Genomic DNA, 21,304 nt, shown 5'->3' on the forward strand with positions numbered 1-21,304 from the left:
ACATCCCGTGGTGTGTACGTTATATTACCTACCTGGTCCATGTAAGTCCCCCTTGTTGAAGAACTACCACAACCCTGTTTACATGCGTCTCGCTCCACATGCTCCGAGCAATTCCTGGATGTTGGGGTAACTCTCTCCGTAATGATACGCCCTATGACCACCCCCATCCTCCACCTCAGCATCGGCTCCTACGTCGAGCAGGCAAACTACCAGCTCATGTTTACCTAGCTGGGCTGCCAGCATTAGCGGCGTTCGCCCACTCCCGTCTTCCGCGTCCAGATTAGCGCCGCTCTCTGCCAACATCTTCACCAAGCCCGAGTCGGTATAGCCGTTGACAGCGTGATGAACTGGTGTGAAATCATTGTTATCGACTGAATTTGGGTCACCTCCGCTATCTAACAACATGCGAAGCCCCTTTTTGAATCCCAGACGGGCAGCGTGATGTACTGGTGTCAGGCCTCTTGGGTCAGCTACTTTACAGGATGCTCCGCGGTGGACCAAGATCTGTGTTGCGGTTGGATTCTTTCGCTGCGTGGCTAGAGAAAGGGCCGTAAAGCCTTTGGCATCAGTGACATCAAGGGATGACGCTTCTGCAATGTTAGAGGCCAGTAGGGTCACAATGTCTTCCCTATCAAGCAAGACAGCGTAATGTAACGCCGTTAGCCCACCCTCCCCTTGGACAGTAGTGCTAGCGCCACGCTGAATAAGGAGACGAACAGCTTCAAGATCCCCCCTGTATGCCGCTAGATGCAGTAATCTTCTACCCGTTTCGTCAATAACTGCGTCTGGGGAGGCTCCATATTGACATAGCAGCCATGCCGCAGAATGGTTCTGTCGTCTTAGTGCTTGTTCGAGGGGGGTCTGCCTATACATGTCCGTATTCTTGCCGCCGGTCTTCTTGGCGAGGCTCGGAGCGGTGACGGAAGCACCTCCATTGATCAAGAGCCATACGAGATCATTGTCTTGCCTCTCAATAGCGTAAAAGAGTGCTGATTTGCCGTTGATGTCCTGCTCGTTTGGCCTTGCCCCCGCGTTCAGCAGCACCCAGGCTGTATCATGATCCTGCAGCCTGACAGCCTCAATTAACAAGGTTGACGCGTTTGGCACTTTTGTGTTTATGTTTGCCCCAAGGCTGGCAAATAGCTGAACCAGCCTGCTGTTTTTCTTCTTGACTGCTTCATGCAACGGAGTCGAGCCATCACCGCAGGCCTCGCCCACGTTAGCACCGTGGGCAACTAGTAGCTGAACCGCATCGGTCATTCCGTGATGTGTGGCCCACCAAAGAGAAGTTTTCTTCTCTCGATCCTTCAGGTCGACTCGAGCAGGATCAGGCTTTCGATTCAGTAGCTGCCGCATCAGGAAGAGGTTCCCCTTACTAGCTGCGAATACGAGGGGAGTCCATCCATCTTTCGTCGAAGGGCGATTAAGATCAACGCCGCGCTCCAGCAGCAGTTCGGTAAGGGTGTGGACATGGTCTGTGACCGCAACCTGTAACTGGGTCCATTCTCCATACTTTGTCTCCGGGCTCCCTTGGCCTACTACACCAGACATCTCAAAAACATATCTCAGCAACGTCCAGTCTACAAATATCTCGGTGTTGACATCCTCTTTGCTCTCAATCATCAGCTTAGCAATTGATGGAGGCCCATATTGGATAACTCTTTCCAGGGGTGACACACCCTTTCCGTTTTGAATATCCAGCCGCGCACCGCGCTTTATGAGCGCCTTAACTATTGCCACATTATCCGCAGCCGGCCCCACGAGGGCTTTATGAAGGGGGGTATCACCAGCCTGATCGCATAAGTTTAGGTTGGCCGATTTGTGGATCAAAAGCTCCACGAACTTGCGTCGACCGTATCGGACTGCCCAGTGTAAAGCCGTCTGGCCATCTGAACATTGAGCGTTGACATCAATATTGGGCGGAAGACGCTCAGCCCACGATAAGAGGTCGAAGTGTATGGCAGCGTGCCAGCCTGTCATGCCGCTAAATGCACCGCCTTCTGCCTCTTCCATTGCCTCAAAAGCCCTGGTGAGATTGGGCCCATCTCTGAGGAGCCTCATAACCAATGAGTCTGTGTTCTCGTCGAACACCTGATCTTTACTGTTGAGGTGTGCCCACCAACATTTGGCGGCATATTGTAGCAGTGGGGAATTCTCCTTTTCCTTGCACGTGTTGATCAGAAAGTATAAGCATGTTTTGCCTATCTCGAGGTCGGCATCGTTGGATATAATTTCAAACTGGAGAAGGTGCTTTTTAATTGACTTATGGACTAAGCCAAACGTCCCCTTCTCTGTTTTGACCAAGCCGGTGCAAGCACGCATCACTAGCTCTTTGGCAGGGCGATGGTTCTCATAGCAACCTCCCTCGCTCTTTTTGATGGCAAAGCTATCCTGGATCTGTTTAATATTCATGTCGACTTTGGCGTGTGAGACCCAGAGGAGGATATGTTTTGTTAAAAGAAGTTCACCGTTGCCTTTGTTTGTCTTTACTCTCTGAGCAATTTGCTTCGTCAGTGCTTTAAATGCTCCCAATGCGCTGTCAGGGAGATGCTCCAGAGCCTGCATTATGTCAAAAAAGGTGGTCCCTTGCTTGCTCAAATGATCCATGTGTAGTTTGGCTGACAAAAACCTGAATGAAATTAGCCACCGTTCCTGACGCAAAGTATTTGAGTGCTACACTGACATCTTGCTAGACATAGCCCTCGTTGTGACACCCTTTATAATCTCTTCTTGGTGTTCGGCCTTAGACAGTACGCTTCGTAAGCGTCCATCATCCGCAATTCGATTCTTGACATAGGTCAACACATCTGCCTCTCTGGGTGTGATGGAAAGCTCTCGATGTGCTCCGACGTCTTTTCCTATATAATTGTCTCTGGATGTGAAAAGAATGCGAACATTATCTGGGAGATCCACAAGAGCCTTTTGGAACCCCTTTAGCGTCGCTTCTCGGGGAGCGTTCTGGCAGCTATCTAGGGCATCAATGATCAGGTAAACGGTCTTGACAGTCGCTACTTGTGCCTTGAAGAGATCGAAATATTCGGATGAATCAAGTGCGGCTGATCTTCTGAACGGGTCGGTGAATTTTTCCTTCAATGCACTTGTTATGTTGCTTGGATTTGCGCTCAAGAGCTGGGTTAGCAACGTCGCCCAGATACGTCTGAGTGGCACAGCGTGCTTCTCCGCTTGAAAAAAGAAGTAGATGCAAGCAACTTCATGTTGGTTTTGGATCTGTTTTTCGATAAAATCAACAATAAGCGACCTTGTACGTAATATGTCAGCATATACCCTTCAAATGCCGTCTACTGGGGGGTCTAACAAGAGTATAGTTTTGCCAGATCCAACTGCAACGACTTGATTAGCAAATAAGGCAATTTCAAACAGTAATATGTTTTTGGTATGTTTTCCACTTACGTATGCCTTGCATCCACAAAATTCGAGACGAGCTGGAGGCTTCTTTCCACTCGAGAAACTCCTCAGAATTGAGAATCCACTTGCCGGTACCCTTGGACAGCTGAATGATGAGATTGCGTTGGTATTGGCTAAAATTGAGTGGAACTTGATTTGGTTGGGTCGTTAACCACTTGAGGATGTTTCCATCTATTGACGCTTGTTAGCATATTAAAATCTTGGCTGTTCCGCTCTTGACTACCCACCAGTCGGCTCTTGTGCCCAACTCTCTGGTCCCCCAAATCTCTGAAAAAATTGGCCGACTGAAGGTGGTATTCCCATCTTCCCATTCTTTCCATTTAGCAAACTAACTGAGCAGTCGTCAATAATTATCATGAAACTGCACAGAAAGATTTGCGAGCTTACTGTTGAAGTGCTGATTATATTTAACCATCGTACCGTTACCATACACCGCATTCTGATCTCCAATGCCTTCAGATATGTACTGGCTGCCATGTCCCGAATTGTTGGCGATTACCTCTGGGCGATGTTGCCTCCCCGGGATTGACATCTTGGGGAAAAAGAATTACTGTGGGAATATTTGCTTCAATGAGTATGTCTCACTTCACCGTGATTCTCGGACGCCGTCCTTGAATAAACTCAAACTTACGCTCCGGATAGCATATCTCAGGACAGATTTCGCCAAAAGATGCCGTATGATGGATGAGATATAAATAGTTGGCGTGGCGTATGCATCAAGAGTCCACGGCCCCCGTCCAACTGCATACGAGTAACACTTAGCAGAGCCTCCAGCCGCACAAGGTATCCATCATGATTCTTGACAACATGAAGTGCTGGTTTTTGCAGTGGAGAAGGTGTCCGATTCCGGTATTCAGACTCCAATAAACGCCGAGCTTGGTCGCCAGCATACAATGGTATGTTATACAAGTGGCAGGATTAGGCGAACGGAGACCGAAGAAGGAAATACTGCACCAGCCTTCCGCCGACATGTTACAACGGTGGCTCCGATCATGCGGATATAACTCAACCATGACAGTTGGAGGGGCGGCTATGTTTTTTTTAGCTTCATGCAGTAATCACACCCACCGTTCGATTGCGGCTCAAGTAGTAAGATAACCCTCAGCCCGTAGTGTAGGTATACGCCGTACCATCTTCCTCTTCTTCACCCGCTTAATGTCAAGGCAACTGGTTGCCTAGTAAATGAGGCAATCGATTCTGCAGAGAGCACAGTTCCAGGAGTAACACGGAGCCGCTCTCTGGTCCATTTGTAACAGTGTAACAAACATCTACACTGCAATCACGAGAAAGCGGGATCATCAGCGATTTCCAGGTTTGCTGAAGATACAGGAGCAGTATACCTCTTACCGTGTATTGCCGCCATATTTTAGCGGCAAGGGCCTCCTATCATATTCCAGGAATTCTCCCTCGGGCAATCTGCGATGGAAACGGTCAATTCTCAGATTTCGGCCTCGCATCAATCTGTTACCGACACAAAGAATCCGTATGAAGCCCAATCATACTTCCATATTACTCCCCATCAGAGTACATGTATGTAGTTAACATGAACTGATTCTGGCATAGCATGGGGTCGTACCGTAACGGGCCGTCACGCCGGCGTCGACGGCCTCGGAAATCGCCAGCTGACCGGCGGCTAGACTTGAGCCAACGAAATGCTTCTCTCAAACCTAGAAAGCTGCAGAGTGATCTGTATACCGATGTTCCCGCAGAGAATCCTTCTGCCTCAGAGTTCTTCATCGATGGATTATACCCAAATGACGATGTTATCTACCCCCCTCCACCGAACTTTTCGCATTGCCAAATTTCTGCCCAAGAATTACCTGCAGACACCGTCAGCCCACGCGCACGCGATGTAAATCACAATCGCTCGTCCTCTATCAGAGAAGGTCAAATCTTATGCCCTCCCCAAGAAGACAACAAACCTGAGAACCACAAACGTACTCCGCATGTCCTGCCTGATGAGTCGGAGCACAAAATTCACTCCACACGGCCATCTCTGGAGCCAAACATTCGAGATCGCCAGGCAGCCAAGGGTATATCTTATAACAACGAGCAAGTTCTTCGTCCATTGTTTCAAAGAAGTATCTTACCAATATCACCACCGATGTCTCGTGATGCATCTTCGTCAACAACACATAACAGAGCGGAACAGAACATGGACGAAGTGGAAGTATCAAGAGCAGAGACTGTATCGAAAGTCTCCGAAACAAGGGCCCAGGTGGCCGAACCTGTGTCGGATATGTATGGAGGTCATATCATGGTCGGTATCGAAAGGGAACTAAATCAAGAGCAAGATCTCAGTCTACCGATTTCTCAACGGTCCAAATCTCCCCTTGTGAGACCACTGAGCCGGTTTATTCCAAAGAGAAGACCCCCGACACATAATGCGAGATCAAATAAGTCTTCTGGTGGCGCACCTATTTCTAGGGCCTTCGAGCCTATTGGGGGCCCATGGATAGACCAGGATTACCAAATTTTCTTAGATTTCGAGATGTGGCCATAAATCAGGGGTAATTTTCATTTATATTGTTACTCAGATTAAAAATATTATTCAAATAGTTGATTATGTCGCATATGCGTGGAAGAAGTTAAACGCGATGCATTCGTAGTCATTACAAATAAAAGGCAACTCATCATGGTGAAACGTTGTCCGTCTTGTTCAACATACAAGCATAAATTAGTTCAAAGGCCTCAGAACAACCGACAGTGGAAATCGTGACGAAAAATAAGACAGTGAACGGTGTCAATAATTGTTATATGTTACTTAACTAACAGCCTTCGCTTTAACAAATGCTCATGGTGAGTGCTGCTCTTTGGACTACCCACTCTCGAAGTGCAATGTAACTCCAATTATTAGAATTCGGCTTGTTGAGCCCATTCAACTTGCAATCGGACGGCACAACCGTGTTCGTCCAGGGGATGCGGAAGTTGCACCAGCGCTTGCCAAAACACTAGAAGACGGGAGCGAGACTGAGCTCGGATTGAGTTCCCAAGACGATCGCGATATGCTATAGCATAAATGATTGTGGCAGTGCTTTGCGACATGAGGAAATACCCCTCCCGTAGTTGGGCACCGATGGCTCATCAGTACATATATAGCCGCAGCCCATGCCACATCTTATCATCAGGCCGCCGTGCATAATCCCTTGCAGATGCCAGGCTCCGATACCTTTTGCCATATAGCTACAAAACACTACACAGAAGCCTGGAACAGCGTCTCAGCCTTATGATGTTCTGTAAGGATCGTTTCAGGAAGGCCACTGTCCTTCCACGCCTCATCCCATCCGGCAGTCCGCACCCAAGGATAGTCAGGGTGCTCCCAGGTGCTGTCTAGGAGGAGGTATTGCGCGTTCAGCCAAGTCTTGTCATCCTTGATGCGTATCCACGGTCGGTCAAGGTAATCTTGAGAAACATGCCGCGCAAGGACTACGGCCCTCGCCGTTTTAACAACATGGCCATCGTCGGGCATGTTGAAGAATCGGGGTAGTAGCTTCTCCAAGTTATCTTCAAGCGTAATGTCTTTCGGTTTGTAGCTGCTGATGTTGCCAAGCTGCAGTGCTGGTGCCCATCGTACGACGTAGTGCAAGATGTCAAAGCGAGCCTTCCACTCCAAGGTTCGCAGCTTGACCGAGTCAGGGATCCATGCAGCGTCTTGAATCAAGAGCAATAATGGCCCAATTGTAAGATGGTGACTTTTCACAATTAGTATACAACTTGCCCACTCTTGTAAACAGCCATACAACGGATGAAGGGCGCTTACATGAGGAAGAAGTCAAACCTCGGGTAGTCAGGAGGGTGGAAAATACACGCAGACACCATGTAGGCAGCCGTATGGATGTTCTCCGCGATGCCCTCTTCCAGATTGTTGGGGTCAGCCTTGACCTGGGCGAGATAGTTCACACCCTCCTCAGGGCACGTGACCTCGATGCCGTCCAAGATCTTGTTTGGGTTTCCATTGCGCACGCTGTTGACGAACTCCGGGTCGGAGTGTACTTGTTCGTACAGCTCAGAAGTATTGAGGCAGCGAGAAGGCGGGTTCACTGCTGCAGCCTTCTCTACCTTCTCCAGAAAGTCGCCAACATAGGTGTCGTGGATAGCGGACTGGGCTAGACCTTGGGCGATGATGGCAGGCTGATCCCACTCGATGCCGTACATGAGCTGGATGAAAGAATGGGCAAAGCCTGTGACCTTGTGAGCTTTCCCGTCTTCTTAAAAAGAGCCTGATTCAGCGCCCTAGCAGATGGACTTACTGCCCCAGCTGCGACGGTACATGTCGTGAGTGCTCTCTTCGCCGCTGAGAAGATTTTCCACCAATGCATTCTTCCATCCTTTTACCTCTACTTCTTCCTGAAAATATCGCAAGAAATCGGCATAGTACTTGGCATCTCCGAGATACTTGGGAGCATTGGCCGCCCAATCCCGGCGAAGGTCCTCGAGGACGCCGTCGTTTAATTGAAACCGGTCAATCTGAATTTTAGCATCACGGTCGAACGCGGCCTGGAGCTGCTCGGGAGTCGCTCCCGCGCCATAGAGTGTACATAGGTGGTGTGCCATCTGCCCATTTACGAATGACAAATTAGAGTTGCGGTTGCGTGGTGTACAATGTGTTGGTCAGGGTGCCTCCTACATGGTTGTGATAACCTCTCGCCAAGAAGAAAACATGATGCCCCTATAGACTGAGTCAACGTAATGCCATGTAACTGTCATCCAAGAAGGCCCACATCAAGATCTTTTTGAAGCAGTTCAGACAGCTTGGACGCTGCAGCTTTATCGTGCTTGTAACCTAGGAGACCGGTTCGACTTGGGTCAATCTGTATTCTGTATGCCGTAGCCATGTTGTTGTGGGCGCAAGTCTTTTCCTGATATGAGTAGTAAAACGTAGAGTTAGATGGGCTCGGTGTAGTTGATTTAGAGAATCTACGACTATATATAGGTACATCATTGTAAACAAACGATACATACATCGGCAGATCAACACAAGGGACAAAGAGTTGACGAGCCCATATATCCGCATGGCCGAGACTGATCCGCACAACCGAGGCCAATCCGTACATCCGATAGTGATCTCAGGGCCTGAAAGTCTCATAAGAAGACTCGCTCACGCTTAGCAGGAGCGAAAGTGAGGTGGGTAAAAGCGGGAGCGGACCAAGGCGGAAGCGGACTGAAACAGACAGACTGGAGCGGACGAGAGCGGACTAGATCAGTAGCAGGCGTAGATTAAAGTAAATGTGGATTAGAATGACGGAGACAGAGTAAGGTTAGATAACTTACTCAAAAGCTTCCACTCGCTTCAGCCAAGCACTTATATCTTTCTTGCCTAAGGGTTAATTAAGCTCAAGACATCTGTTATATTACTTCCTAAACAGCTGAGCCATCTTAGTCAACCAGTCAGCAGATTCATAATACCCTTGAGTTGATGACAAGAATGTCTATCCCACTTTTATACTATGCTTGGAAAAGATGAGAGCCTACTGCGGCCTGCCAGTCAACCCACTGGGTAACATGACCTTGAGTTATTCTCTATCACAAGGCACTCCGGCCGTCCGGACCTTCAACAGGCAACTTGATAGGGAATAAGTCTAAGCCATGTAACGATGGTTAGCAAGGAAGTAGTTCTCAACTATAAAGGACATAGTTTGACCCGTCATAGTGTTATTACCTATGTGACCTTTATCGTCTCTGCCTAGGGTCAAATCTCATTTTTTCACGCACCCATCATGGCCACTTCATCCAGACCACCAGTCATTATCGAACAGCCTCTTATAAATTGTATTCCGCAAGAGCTTCGGCATCGGTTTGACCCTACGTTTGTTGAGTACCACAGCAAATATAACGCAGGCCGTCTCGTCACTCACCAAGTGCCCATTGAAGATGTCCGGAAAGACCCTGCCAAGTATGCGATTGACTACGGGCACGAAATTGTAGATGATGGCAACCTTACCATCACCGAAGAAAAGTGTCCTGTGAACGGCGGCGAAATAACTATCCGCATCTTCCAGCCGGGGGACGTTATACCCTCGCAGAAAAGACCGGCTTACGTTAACTTTCACGGGGGTGGATGGACATTTGGCGGTCTGACTACAGACTACGACTTCTGTAAAAGGCTTGTCCTGGAGCTCGGGTGTGTCGCATTTGATGTCGACTATCGATTGGCGCCTGAGCATAAGTTCCCAATTCCTATTGATGACTGCTGGGCCGCTTTGAATTGGGTAAGTACCGCCCATCGGCTACTGTAAACACAACAGCTAACAATAAGTTAGATCCGAGACGTCAAAGCTCTACAGCTCAATGTGAATCTGGATAAAATCGCTGTCGGAGGGGTCTCAGCTGGTGGTCATCTCTCCACAGTCATAGCACACATGTGCCGCGATGAAGGCATACCACTCGCCTTTCAGTTGCTGGGAGCGCCAGTATGCGATATTCATGTCTTCACACCAACTGGAGAGCTCCGACCAGACTGCGAATATGAATCTTACCGAGAAATGTACCACGCTCCTCCTCTCCCTGCAGAACGTATGATGTTTTTCCATAAATGCTTCGTCGGAAACCCAAGACCAGCTGAGCTTGACGTCCCGCCTTTGGTTCGTATTTAGTATCAACACGTCATATCTTTTCACAGCTAACATCAAGACCAGAACTGGAAAGTATCGCCAATTAAGGCGCCGAACTTTAAGAACTTGGCTCCAGCTCTGATCTGGACTGCAGAGATGGATGTTTTGAGGGACGAGGGTGAGGCATATGGACGAAAAATGAACGACGCCGGGTCAAGGGCAGAAATTATCCGACTCAAAGGCGCACCACATAACTTTGCACATCTCGATGCGATCTTGGAGAGCGGCAAGACGTATAATAGGGAGTCGATACGAGCCTTGCGTGACGCATTTGGGGACAGCTCCTGATGCATTAGTATAAGCGCACTTACACCTCTGCCGTATCAGCAAATCTAATGTTATTCCCGTTAACAAGCAAAGGTAAAGTCAGTGCAGTAGTACAGTTGCTAATATCAGGGTCAATGTGTACTGCTTCGCTACAGACGTTGCTGGTTGAAGATAATTCGAATATAGTGCAGTTAGATAGTCCATTTGAGAAGCCGCTCTTTCATTCTTTGCATCTACACAGTATGTTTAGGCATATTTATAAATAAAACCCTGGAGCTTAAACCATTTATTAAAGAGTACTGGTGTGAATGCTATTAACTGCGGCTACTCAACTCCTCAATCGCTATTAATGCGGCCTCGCGCTACTTCCTTTCGTATCTGCCACAGCGATACGGGGTTAATAACTGTGCAAGGTAGTCGTAAATAGTGAATAGCATCACCATGAGACTCGATGACTTCCTGTATTATCTCTAGGCGTATAGAAGTGTCTCTCCGAATAGCCCTGAAGGCAACGTCGTTCCATGCCGTAGTGACTCTGGGGTAGTGATTCAAATCCATGTACCATGTACTTCGCCACGTAATGGAAGCTGTTTGGGCGTCATTCTTGTAGATAAATGCGCAAGCCTCTCCTTGCTTGCCGTACCATAACACCATTGTACGCAATTTCGGCATATTCAGCGCAGCTCTCGCTGCGGAATATAATAGGTCAGAAGCTCCTTGCCGAGGGGAATCAGAACATAAGAGTGACGATGTTAGAGCTAGAGACCGTAGACGAGTCCAAACCCAGGACTTCCTACAGTGGTGGAAGAAATCCTTGGCATCGGTCATGTATGAGGCAGCGAGTTGTTCAAGATGGAGGCTTCTATCGGCAAAAACCTTGCCGATTTTAGAATCGAGGGAAGAATTATCCGCAAGAGGATTGGCATAATGGCTCATTGCCGTGGAAATATCATCATTGAAATCTTCGAATACCACTATTCTTCTGACCGACTTTGGGAGCCAGCGGGCGAAGACCGCTTCCTAAGCTGTGAAGATGTTAGTGCATAAAAGACAGAGAGAAGATGCAACTTGAGATTTCCGGCTGATGGTAGCGCTATTGGTAGTGAAAGGGAGTAAGAGTTGTACACACTTGGAAAGAATATCTCCTTCCAATCTTCACTCCATGTTCGCCATGACTCGTAAGAAAGCTCGATTAAGCAAGGCAGCTTGTTCAAAAATGCCTGAAGTGTGAATGGAGAAAAACAACGGCGGAGTTGGCGGCGTATTACCAAGCTTGTGACTGCCACGACTCGAGGGGTCTCTCCGATACAATTTAAGAACATGGGGCTAAAGAGTCGCCATATAGATTCTGGAGGAGGAGCAGCAGTTCGTTGGCCACTAACCCATCCATGTCTCGCATCATACCCTGAGGGCTCCCTGCCAACCGCGGGATTCGTCATCGCTTTTTCAGGATTCTCTTCACCCTCAGCTCCTATATAGTAATGCTGGAAAAAATGTTGGGAATCGCTCTCGGAATATGCGTTAAGCTCCAACTTCAATCCTTTGTCTGGCTGCCAGGGCCAGGAACATAGAGCAGAAAAAAGCTTCGCAATAGCGGTTTCCATCATTATACTGTTGCTTCCCCTTCGATCCCGGGACTCGCGCAATTGGCAATGCCCACAATCATATTTGAAAAGTGGTATGTTGAGCCAGATATGACGAACAAGCTTTCGTCTCTTGGGGGCGACCATGTCTTCCAGGTCGAAGAGGCACGGCAACCGCAGTTTCAGGCGGCGAAAGTTTTCCACCTCTATGACGGACTGCCATTCTTTGGAGACAGCAGCAAGCGACCCCCAACCAGGATTCTTGCAGTGTGCAATTTCCTGCAGGATCATTGTCCGGATCTCAGCCGGTATGCAATCCTAATGCACGTCATTTTCCATCACTGTGGTGAGAAGCAAGGATGAGATGTTGCGAATAGAGGCCCTGTCTCTGGAACTCTGGATGTCTGTAAATGATGTCGGATCGGCAGACTTGGCGGACAAAGCACTATCGAGAAAGATGAAAATATGATGAATAAGTGTTGTTTCGACTCCGTGATTCGCGCTGTCGTTGTCAAAGAAAAGAAGAAATCTTGGCCGAAATATTATTCAGGCTTTCGGTGGACTATTTATAAAGTTTTGTTCCAAATGAGTTTGTTTACTTGCATGTCGGTAGGCACGAACCGTGTAACTACGGGTGACCGAAGGCGCCGGTGTTATAATGATCCGTGCAACCGCAAGTATCCGTACGGCTTGTCCATCCAATATCCAATGGACTGTACATTCAACATCTGGAGGTGGGTTGGCAGTCTGGAACAGTAGCAAACGGCCCAATTGAACATACAATGGCGTCCTTTGCGCCTCAAAGCACGTACCGCGAGTACAAACAGGATACGCAGCGGCTCTTGTTCTGGATTATTCATGCTTCCAATACAATCCTCAAGTCGTCGGCAGCCGCAGAACCAGGCACCATCGAGCCTCAGAACAACCAAAACGTGACGGGCCAGGTTACCGTGAAAGAGCTCGTATCCATGGCCAAGACGATTTCCAAGCATGCTGTCCGCATCCCAGGTGCCATTTACCGCAAGCTGCAGTCGGTAACACGCGCGAGGACGGCCATGTACCAGGCCTTTCAGCAGCTCGCTGCCTTGAGCCCGAAACCTGACCCAGAGATGGAACAGAGCAATGTTACTCACAAATTCTTCATTGATGCGCTGAATGAGGTGTTTGACATCTTCGGCGGGCCTTCTTGGGTGAAGGAGCAGCAGCGTGGTAGCAAAGAAGCCGAATTCGACGCCGAGCTCGACGCCGAGGTCGAAAAGGCCAACTTTTCCAATAAATTTGCCGCACTGGGTCTTGGAAGCTCTGAGCAGGACGAGCCTGACACAGCTGCAGTGGACTCTGGCGACGATGAGGGTTCTGACGTGGAACCGAAGTCGGCTACCCCTGGACAACAACGTCGTCAAGCTCGACCGGGCAGAGGCAAGAAGAAGAAGGGTGGAAAACGGGCCAAGAAGAGCAAACAGACAGCCAAGCCTGCACCTCAGACGTTGGATCAAGTCCCGCTCGAAAGCTACCGCATCATCGAGGACGACGCCGGCATTGTTACTGACTACCTCCTGGCGGTTTATTCTCTCTTCGAGGAGGCTTGTGACCTACGGGCGTACATGTGCGGCGTGTGGCGCGAGGTTGCGTACGAGGGCCTCAACAGCGCCGTGGCCGGTACGCTTGCCCATATAGCAACGGCCATGGTTAAGCGAACCGAGGCCTCCCTCATGGTAGAATTCCCCGGCCACGAGTCGTACGAGACTGTGATGCAAACCCTCACACGTGGCAATATAGAGCAGGCGCAAGGCAAATTCACAATGACGCTCTACAGGATCCATGGCGCGGACGGATCAACAGAGGAGATGGCAGAGGCTACAATGGATGCCAAGGAACAGTTCCTAATCCACGCATATCAGGATCTCGTAGATTTCGTGACCGACTTCCAGGCTACTCGCAGCGGCAAGCCGACCAAGCGTATGCTCGCGGAGATCGACAAGTGGAACCCAACTTTGGACCTACAGCGCGCAACCAAGGAGCAGAGACAACGCTGGCGTCGATCTTATACCATCAACTGGCTTTACGATCTGGTCAACGTCTACTCCAGCATTGTGGTTCAACGCAACACGATGAAAGGGGAGCACCATGTGTACGAAAGGGTCGACTGGGCTGCCGACGGCAAGTGGAGCCAGCACGTACGCCTCTTTGGGATCAATGAGTTTGCCGGCGTTGTAACGTAAGTCCTGGTTTTCGCTTTACTTTTACATCAGCGTGACTGGATTTCTGACTAGTGGAGAGCAGCTCTCTTGCTATGCAAAAGCCTGGCACCGACATCAAGAAGCGCATCAACCCAAGCTTGGTATTCCAGATGCAGTGCATAGTCGACTCTTTAATGGTCTCGCGGGGCTGGTCCCACAACAGCTTTAGGGGACATGTGTTGGAGTCACCGATGAGTGAGTTCCGGCCGAGGCGAGACGTCGACCTGTTCCTGGATCGTGAAAACGAGAGATTCGGCAAGGGCTTCCCACAAGGCTCCCACGTGCTGAGACAGCTTCTGGAGCGAGACAGCATGCTACACGGCGACCCCAACCGACACCAGTCACAGATCGGCGTACTCGAAGGTCTGATGGCGGATTTCCGGGACTGGCTAGGCGAGTCCAAGTACATGTATGGACTGACAACTCTGCCACCCTCTCGCTTTTCCAACAGTAACTCCAATGGCCTCTGGGAATACTCGCCCTTCCTCTGCGGTACAGGACTAGCCGAAAGTCTGGAGATTGTATACCGTTTCGGCATGTTGCTCTGGGACCAGATACCTGAGCCAATGCTCCTAGTTCACTTACACAACATGCTAGTACAGAAGAAGTATCTCGAGAGGCCGATTGGGATTTTTGCTGCCTTGGAGGTCACCTTTTCAGAGGCCTTCTTCGCCGACGGCCGCCCCCCTACCTCGAATTTCCAACAGGCCCTCAACAGCCAGATTAACAAGACAGGCACTCATTTCTCACAGCGCCAACGAGCAGCCATGCGCAGAGGGGCATCGAACACGGTGCAGGGCATGCTCAACCCGGCCGCCAACCGTTTCTTCCGCATCAAGTCCAATCTTCTGTTGTACCGCGAAAACGGATGGGATCCAGACCGGATCCCTAATGAGGACCTCACAAAGCATACCCTGTTACACAATTTCCGCTCCAACTACGCAGAGACCTGGCCCTCCATCCGAGGCACGGGCGAACCCCAGTCTTTTGGCGCGGATGGTTCAAGTTCGCTCATATTCGACGCCGATAATAACCTCATGCCACCACTGCCGCAGCCTGTAAGAGCTGATCGCTTGTCGCGGCGGGAACTGCTCGAGTTCGTCCGCTATGACATCTATTCAGACGTCTGCGGTCGTTTCCCATATTCGAGTCTCAACTACTCTTGGGTAACAGCGCGCATCATGACCTTTTTCATGATGATTGAAGATGAGCTGAAAAAGCTCAACAACCCCTTGTACCAGGATATCTACGTTACGAAAAGCGGGCGCCCTGAGAAGCGCGTCTTTCTCGCAGTGGCGGCTTTGTCCGAGACAAACGAGGAGTGTCTGCGGGTTATGGCTAAGATTCTGGAGGAACAGAGGATGGGATGGATGCAACACATTTATTGGGATGATCTTGACATGGATATGCATCGATCTTTCGAGCGCGCAAGGGGCCACAGCCATCCAATAGAGCAAGACGCATGTAGCATTATGTAAAAGACTGATATCTCTTCGTAGTTGATGGCTATGTAGACCCGAGGATGGAGATGTTCTGGTTCAAAGAGCTTTTTATAGTCTGCCTAGTATCAAGATGAATCAACATCTTGATTTTTAGTAATGGATAGGTTAGTACCATATGTTCTAAACTCTGTAAATTAATTTTAAATCTTGTAGCTTATCTATCATTTACACCAATTACAGGCAAGGTAGGTAGGGTACGTGGCAAGGCCTAGTAACATTAAGGCAGACTTGCTTAGGTTCTGAAAGCATAAAACAATAATAAGCATTAGAAGAGGAGAGATCAATGAATAATTACTTGCCCTTATCTCTCCGAGAGATGGAGCACCAGGGGATCGGACTCCACCAAATGCAAAACATATCCATGTACTCAATTCGTCAAACTCAGTATTAGCCAGCTCATGTGTATAACCCAAATTGCCGTAATGAAAAACATTATGCTTTCCATACCTACAGAGTATCAGCACACAAACTTCCACTAGCCAGGTAGGTAAGGTATCTTTCGATGTGGCTCTCTGGTACGATATCAGAATAAGGTATGTATTAATCCACCCGGCCAAAACTTTTGCAATCAAAGTTTAGTGGCTACATGTAGTAATTTGGCACGTTCTATCGCTTGTGAATTGAAGAAGTAATCAATTGCCTCAGGCATTAAACCCTTTATCAGTGAGTCGAAAAGTAAGAGCGGTGTACAAGTGTATATCGCAGTGGGAAGCGTATTACTGATTAAACTTCCGACGGCCTTTACCAGCTTATGGATCTCCTGAAGATCTATATCTCACGCCTACATGCGGTGGCTGACTTTGACTAGCGGTGGAAAACTTATTTTCATGGGACAATCCGGCGTGTCTCTTATAAATTGAGCTTCCCCAGCTGGTCAGCGGAGACGAGCGCTGCAATTCATCCACATTATATATCAACACGATTTATGCAAATCTTCAACTTCGAGCCTCTATACCTACATCTTTGAACGAATATCATCAGTGATTTGGTACTCAGTATACGACATGAAACTCTCCTGCCTCGTCGCGATACTGGGATTTGTCGCCTCGGGCGACGCTGCTCCCAAGAAGGGCAGCAAAATCCCCGAATCCCCGAACAGCGTCCCTGATCTGTCAAGTTACAAACTCACAGCGACTCTCCCCATCACCTATTTCCCGCCTCCATATACATGGCCCGACTACGCGCCAAGCTTAACAATCTACCTCCATCCGCCGCAGCACTGGGGATTCTCAAACGTGTCGACGACTGTTCCACTGGCGCCGGTTCTGGACACTGGTACGAATGGTTTACTATTGGACGCTCTGGACCTGAACATTACCAATGATACTCTGGCAGAATATGAGCCTGGATACCAGTATCTCTCGTCCTCAACAAAGTTATATCGCGGCGCCTGGGTCCCATTCAGACTTGACTTTGCTGATTCATCCGGCGAACCTGTCAACGTCTCGGCGGAGGTTCCTGTGCTCATTGTGAACGAGACGCTTCTGTGCGCAGGGTACGAGACGAAATGGAAAGCAGATTGCCCGGAAGAGAACACGAGTAACCATGATATGAACCCGCGCGGCACACGATGGTGGGGTGTCGGCTTCGGTCGTGAAGCAGACGGACAGTCACAAGGAACACCGGACAAGAATGCGCTGTTGAACATAGTAAGCATCAACGGCGTGAATGTTTCCGCTTCAGACTACTACAGAGTGGGATACAGCTTGCGAAAGGATGGCGTGGTGGTCGGTTTGACGGAGGAAAACACGCGAGACTATACCTGGACGAAGCTGGAGTTGCAAAAGGGCTTCTCTAAAGACCCGCGCGATTGGAGAAACGTCACCGGCTGCGTGAGCATTGACGGCGGTACCTGTCGATTATCGAATATCCTCGTCGATACAGGCGTGACGCTATCCTATCTTTCCACCGCTGATAAAGAAGTCCGCCTGGTTTCGTCAAGCAGCACCTCCAGAGCAAAGATCTTGGATGCGGACCAGCATATACTGGTTCGGTTTGGTATAGAGCCTGGATATGAAGGGATCCAATACAATTTCACCACCGGAAGCAACAGCGGCTTGGAGCCGGACGAAGTGAGGACAAAGTTGGTGAAGTATGGCTTGGAAGAGAAGATCAACACAGGAGTTCACTACTACCGCGAGTGGGAGACTGCCTTTGATGCAGACGGCGGCTATTGGGGAGTGAAGTATGTCGGGCCATCATAAGTGTACTTCTAGAATAGAAAAAGTTGTAGAACCTGTAGAATAGTTTGGTGTACGGATTAATTATGATATTGTTTCCATTTCTTAAACGTATACCTAAGGTGTACATAAATAAATCCTCCCTTGTTTAGTAGTCATCGTTGAGGTATACGCCTATTCCATGGTTATCAATTAACACAGCCATAGCAGCCATTTAATAAACTTGTATCGCAATTCTGTTGCTACGGATCAATATACATGATACTCACCCAATCGGAGATATGCGGAACAACCTGCATGCGGGCAACTGTTTCGGGCAGTTCCGTATCCATGCAGCTATTTCAACGGCGGGGGGCGGATCTCGCGATCTTTCAACCTTAAACATTTCAACCCCACACTTGGGCCCATGTATCCAGTCTTCAATCATACTGTACTGCCAAGATTCTGGTGCTTGCTTGAATCTACCTAGTCATCATTTTACAGCGGCAAAAGGTATGCCCAGACACTCGTTTCAATAGAAGATTGTTTCTCTAAATTCTCCTCCAGGACAATCACGTTTGCAACATACAGATATTCGAAGCCAGCTCAGCCCGATCGGCAACCATCTAGAATGGCCACGCCAGAGTCTGGCCCGATGCCTCATCCAGCAGAAGTTCCACCGACCATACCGTATCTAGACAATCTACCGGTAGAATTGGTCGAATTCATATGCTCTGCGATCCTTGCGGATAAGAAGAGCATCGCCAAGCCCGTCGATCCTCGGGAATTTACGCAATGCTCAAAAACACTTGCAAGACTGTCACGTACCTCCAAGCGCTATCGTCGAATCGCACATCCATATCTCTACTCGGAAGTCAACATTTGCGAGAATGACAAGACTTGGCTACCTTGCTTCCTGGTCTTTCTGTGGCGTAGGCCAGACCTACGGCCTCTGTTCAAGGAGATCAACATCCCGTGTCTGCCAAGGGCTTTTTCAGTCGATCCAGACACCACGGGCCCCATACTCGATGAGATATCCTCCCACTTCCGTCTCTCCCCTATGTTTTCGTGGAATCCGAAAGCTTGCCGCCAAGAATGCAGCGAGAATCGTGAACCCTGCGATCACTTCAAGCGACTGCTGGTTCTCTTGGCCTTTCTGACACCAAATGTGACTCGCTGGAGCATGGTGCCGCATCACAACTTTTGGTTCAACGAGTTAGCTGAGGCGACATGGAGAACATCATACGTCCAGAAGGTAGCTCCATCTGACCCTCGGGCACTCACGTCTCTGCAACACCTGTGGGTGCCTGGAGCACAGCCATTCCCTGTCTCGACAGACCTCTCCGCCCAGGAATCAGGGCTTCAACTAGCCGGGTGGCTCGTCCCAAGTCTTCGAACTTTACGACTACGCAATGCAGGCATATATCGCCCACTTAATAGAGGTGTTAGGCTCACCAACATGAGAGAAATAGTCATAGATTTCGGTCTTCTAACGGAGGGCGGCTTATTGAGTCTGGTTGGCGCGTGCAAAGTCTTGGAGAGCTTCTACTTTTACTCTAGAGGAAACTCCCCTGTTTTCCCCAACGGTTTCGGTGACAGATCATTGCGTGAGAACCATCCTTTTGAGTTCCTGCCACGACATATTGTTCCTGCATTCAGTCACTTGAAAGGCACTCTTCGGCACCTCGCCATCAATCGGTGGGATGGTGCTCGAGGAGAGACTGACCACAATATCAACATCCACATCGACAATGAGGCCCTTTATGCGACCTCGCCTGCATGGAGAGGAAGCGTAGTGGACAGGACGATGGGCAGTTTCAAGGACTTTAGGGTCTTGGAAACTCTGAAGCTTGACTCTACATGTTTACATCACGTCAGAGTTGGGCCTCGCAGACCCCGCATAGACCTCCCAGGGGACCATCTCACAAGCCGTCTGCCCCCATCCCTGCGCCATCTCGTTCTTCCTGGCGCTCCCCCTCAGATGATCCCAGCACTTCATGCACTGGCCTCAAGCGCAGCCTCCGAGTTCCCGTCTCTGAGACTGGTTGAAGCAACGGCCGCCGCAAGGGATGTTCGCAAACGAGAAACATCGTGGCGCAAGTATAGTGGCCCCAGGTTGATGAGAGATAAGTACTCCAAGTTCATAAAACCCGATGACTGGAACTCTCTCGAAGAGAAGTTTGCGGATGCTGGAGTTCAACTCACACACATCAACTCTGGCAATACCAGCTGCTTCGCAAGAGATGTTCTCGAAAACGCCGGCCTCATTGGGCCTGAATCAGAAGAGGTGTACGCTGGCCCCCAAACCTTCCTTGGGTCAATTTTATTTTGCTGACTGCAGTACAATGGAAATATAGCAAAAGCCGTGTTTTCATTTATAGGACTTGAAGCTGTGGGTATATGCCTCTTCTGCCATCCGATATACAACCGACATGATCCGCATCTATATAGCATCTCGTCTGAAATAATATGCTGTAGATGGCTATACAATTTTAGACAGATGTGCTGTCTACCAGAAGAGAGTATTGATCGTGGCTATATAGGGAAATTGTTAGGTCTAAGATGCGACTTCAACTATTTCATTCAGGTTATCAGGCTACCTTATCACTTCATGAATTGTTTACCGTAGGCGACTTCGTGATCGTATATGAGGTTTTGAAGTCATATTTTGTAACACGTTTCTGGTGCATGTTGGTTCCGCACAAGAACCAGATATAATGTAAAGTGACTGCATTTCGTGCTGATATGCCCAATAAGCTTACTGTCGGAATGGATGGAAGCTTTATGTAGAGATACAACGCCATACAGAGGGAAGCGGTCACTTCACTTTTGCCATAGCGGTCTATTTCAACACTTACACCATGCTAGAGTCTTGTGTTCAGAAAAGAAGAACAGATATCGTGCGGATCTTATATAGCATCAAGCGATAGATCCATCATTAATAAGCTAAATGTTTTAGGCTATATCAACTTATTAGGGGGTACGTTAGCAAGTCCAGATGCCCCATTGTAAGTCGGAAAACTAACCTGTCTTAGAATACCATGATCAACTCTATCACCAGTATTATGACACGAAGATTACTGTTCATGAAAAAGGACCAGGTCGGCAATCTATACTGGCCAGAGGTACTTAGGTATAGCAAACGTCATATAGAGCAGGATGACAGTTATCATGACAATTAGCCGGTATCTTATCCTATATCCCTTATACTTCGGAAAGGAAGTTTGTTGTCTTATGAACTATTCAGCATTAGGAGTCAAGGACTTCAGAGCGAAAAGGATCATGAGAAGGCAGTTTAGCGAGACGAAAGGGATGCTCTGCCAATCAATAGCTTGCTAAGCTACTACTACAAAACAGGCACGTTTCTTCTCAGAAGATCCCGACTTCACGGTTGACGAGCTTGAAGCCATACCATTTTTCTCAAACTTGTATATATCGTCAGATTTTCAGGCACTCCTGCAGCATCTCTAACACAAAGGCAGCAGCTAGGGGGGGGGGGGGGGGGGGGGGGGGGAC

General features: G+C 48.9%; 6 protein-coding genes across 6 annotated transcripts; 4 read left to right on the plus strand and 2 right to left on the minus strand.

The window, feature by feature from the left end:
- Nucleotides 1-78: 78 nt before the first annotated feature.
- Triagg1_812 (uncharacterized protein) lies at nt 79-3,958 on the minus strand (the record flags this gene model as incomplete). The annotated part of the gene is made up of 5 exons (XM_062895153.1): nt 79-2,629; nt 2,684-3,182; nt 3,412-3,597; nt 3,654-3,758; nt 3,814-3,958. 5 exons carry the CDS (start codon nt 3,956-3,958, stop codon nt 79-81), a joined length of 3,486 nt encoding a protein of 1,161 aa, XP_062760036.1.
- A 2,661-nt stretch (nt 3,959-6,619) lies between these two features.
- Nucleotides 6,620-7,980, minus strand: Triagg1_813 (uncharacterized protein; the record flags this gene model as incomplete). Its single annotated transcript, XM_062895154.1, has 3 exons — nt 6,620-7,118; nt 7,187-7,607; nt 7,677-7,980. The coding sequence occupies 3 exons, from the start codon at nt 7,978-7,980 to the stop codon at nt 6,620-6,622; spliced, it is 1,224 nt and encodes a 407-aa protein (XP_062760037.1).
- A 1,163-nt stretch (nt 7,981-9,143) lies between these two features.
- On the plus strand, nt 9,144-10,325 carry Triagg1_814 (uncharacterized protein; the record flags this gene model as incomplete). Its single annotated transcript, XM_062895156.1, has 3 exons — nt 9,144-9,635; nt 9,687-10,007; nt 10,062-10,325. 3 exons carry the CDS (start codon nt 9,144-9,146, stop codon nt 10,323-10,325), a joined length of 1,077 nt encoding a protein of 358 aa, XP_062760038.1.
- A 2,344-nt stretch (nt 10,326-12,669) lies between these two features.
- Triagg1_815 (uncharacterized protein) lies at nt 12,670-15,605 on the plus strand (the record flags this gene model as incomplete). Its single annotated transcript, XM_062895157.1, has 2 exons — nt 12,670-14,105; nt 14,171-15,605. The coding sequence occupies 2 exons, from the start codon at nt 12,670-12,672 to the stop codon at nt 15,603-15,605; spliced, it is 2,871 nt and encodes a 956-aa protein (XP_062760039.1).
- A 1,028-nt stretch (nt 15,606-16,633) lies between these two features.
- On the plus strand, nt 16,634-17,833 carry Triagg1_816 (uncharacterized protein; the record flags this gene model as incomplete). The annotated part of the gene is made up of 1 exon (XM_062895158.1): nt 16,634-17,833. One exon carries the CDS (start codon nt 16,634-16,636, stop codon nt 17,831-17,833), a length of 1,200 nt encoding a protein of 399 aa, XP_062760040.1.
- A 586-nt stretch (nt 17,834-18,419) lies between these two features.
- Triagg1_817 (uncharacterized protein) lies at nt 18,420-20,123 on the plus strand (the record flags this gene model as incomplete). The annotated part of the gene is made up of 1 exon (XM_062895159.1): nt 18,420-20,123. The coding sequence occupies one exon, from the start codon at nt 18,420-18,422 to the stop codon at nt 20,121-20,123; it is 1,704 nt and encodes a 567-aa protein (XP_062760041.1).
- Nucleotides 20,124-21,304: the final 1,181 nt, after the last annotated feature.

This window comes from Trichoderma aggressivum, assembly GCF_033847375.1.
Source record: "Trichoderma aggressivum f. europaeum strain CBS 100526 chromosome Unknown scaffold_002, whole genome shotgun sequence".
In the NCBI taxonomy this organism is placed as follows: domain Eukaryota; kingdom Fungi; phylum Ascomycota; class Sordariomycetes; order Hypocreales; family Hypocreaceae; genus Trichoderma; species Trichoderma aggressivum.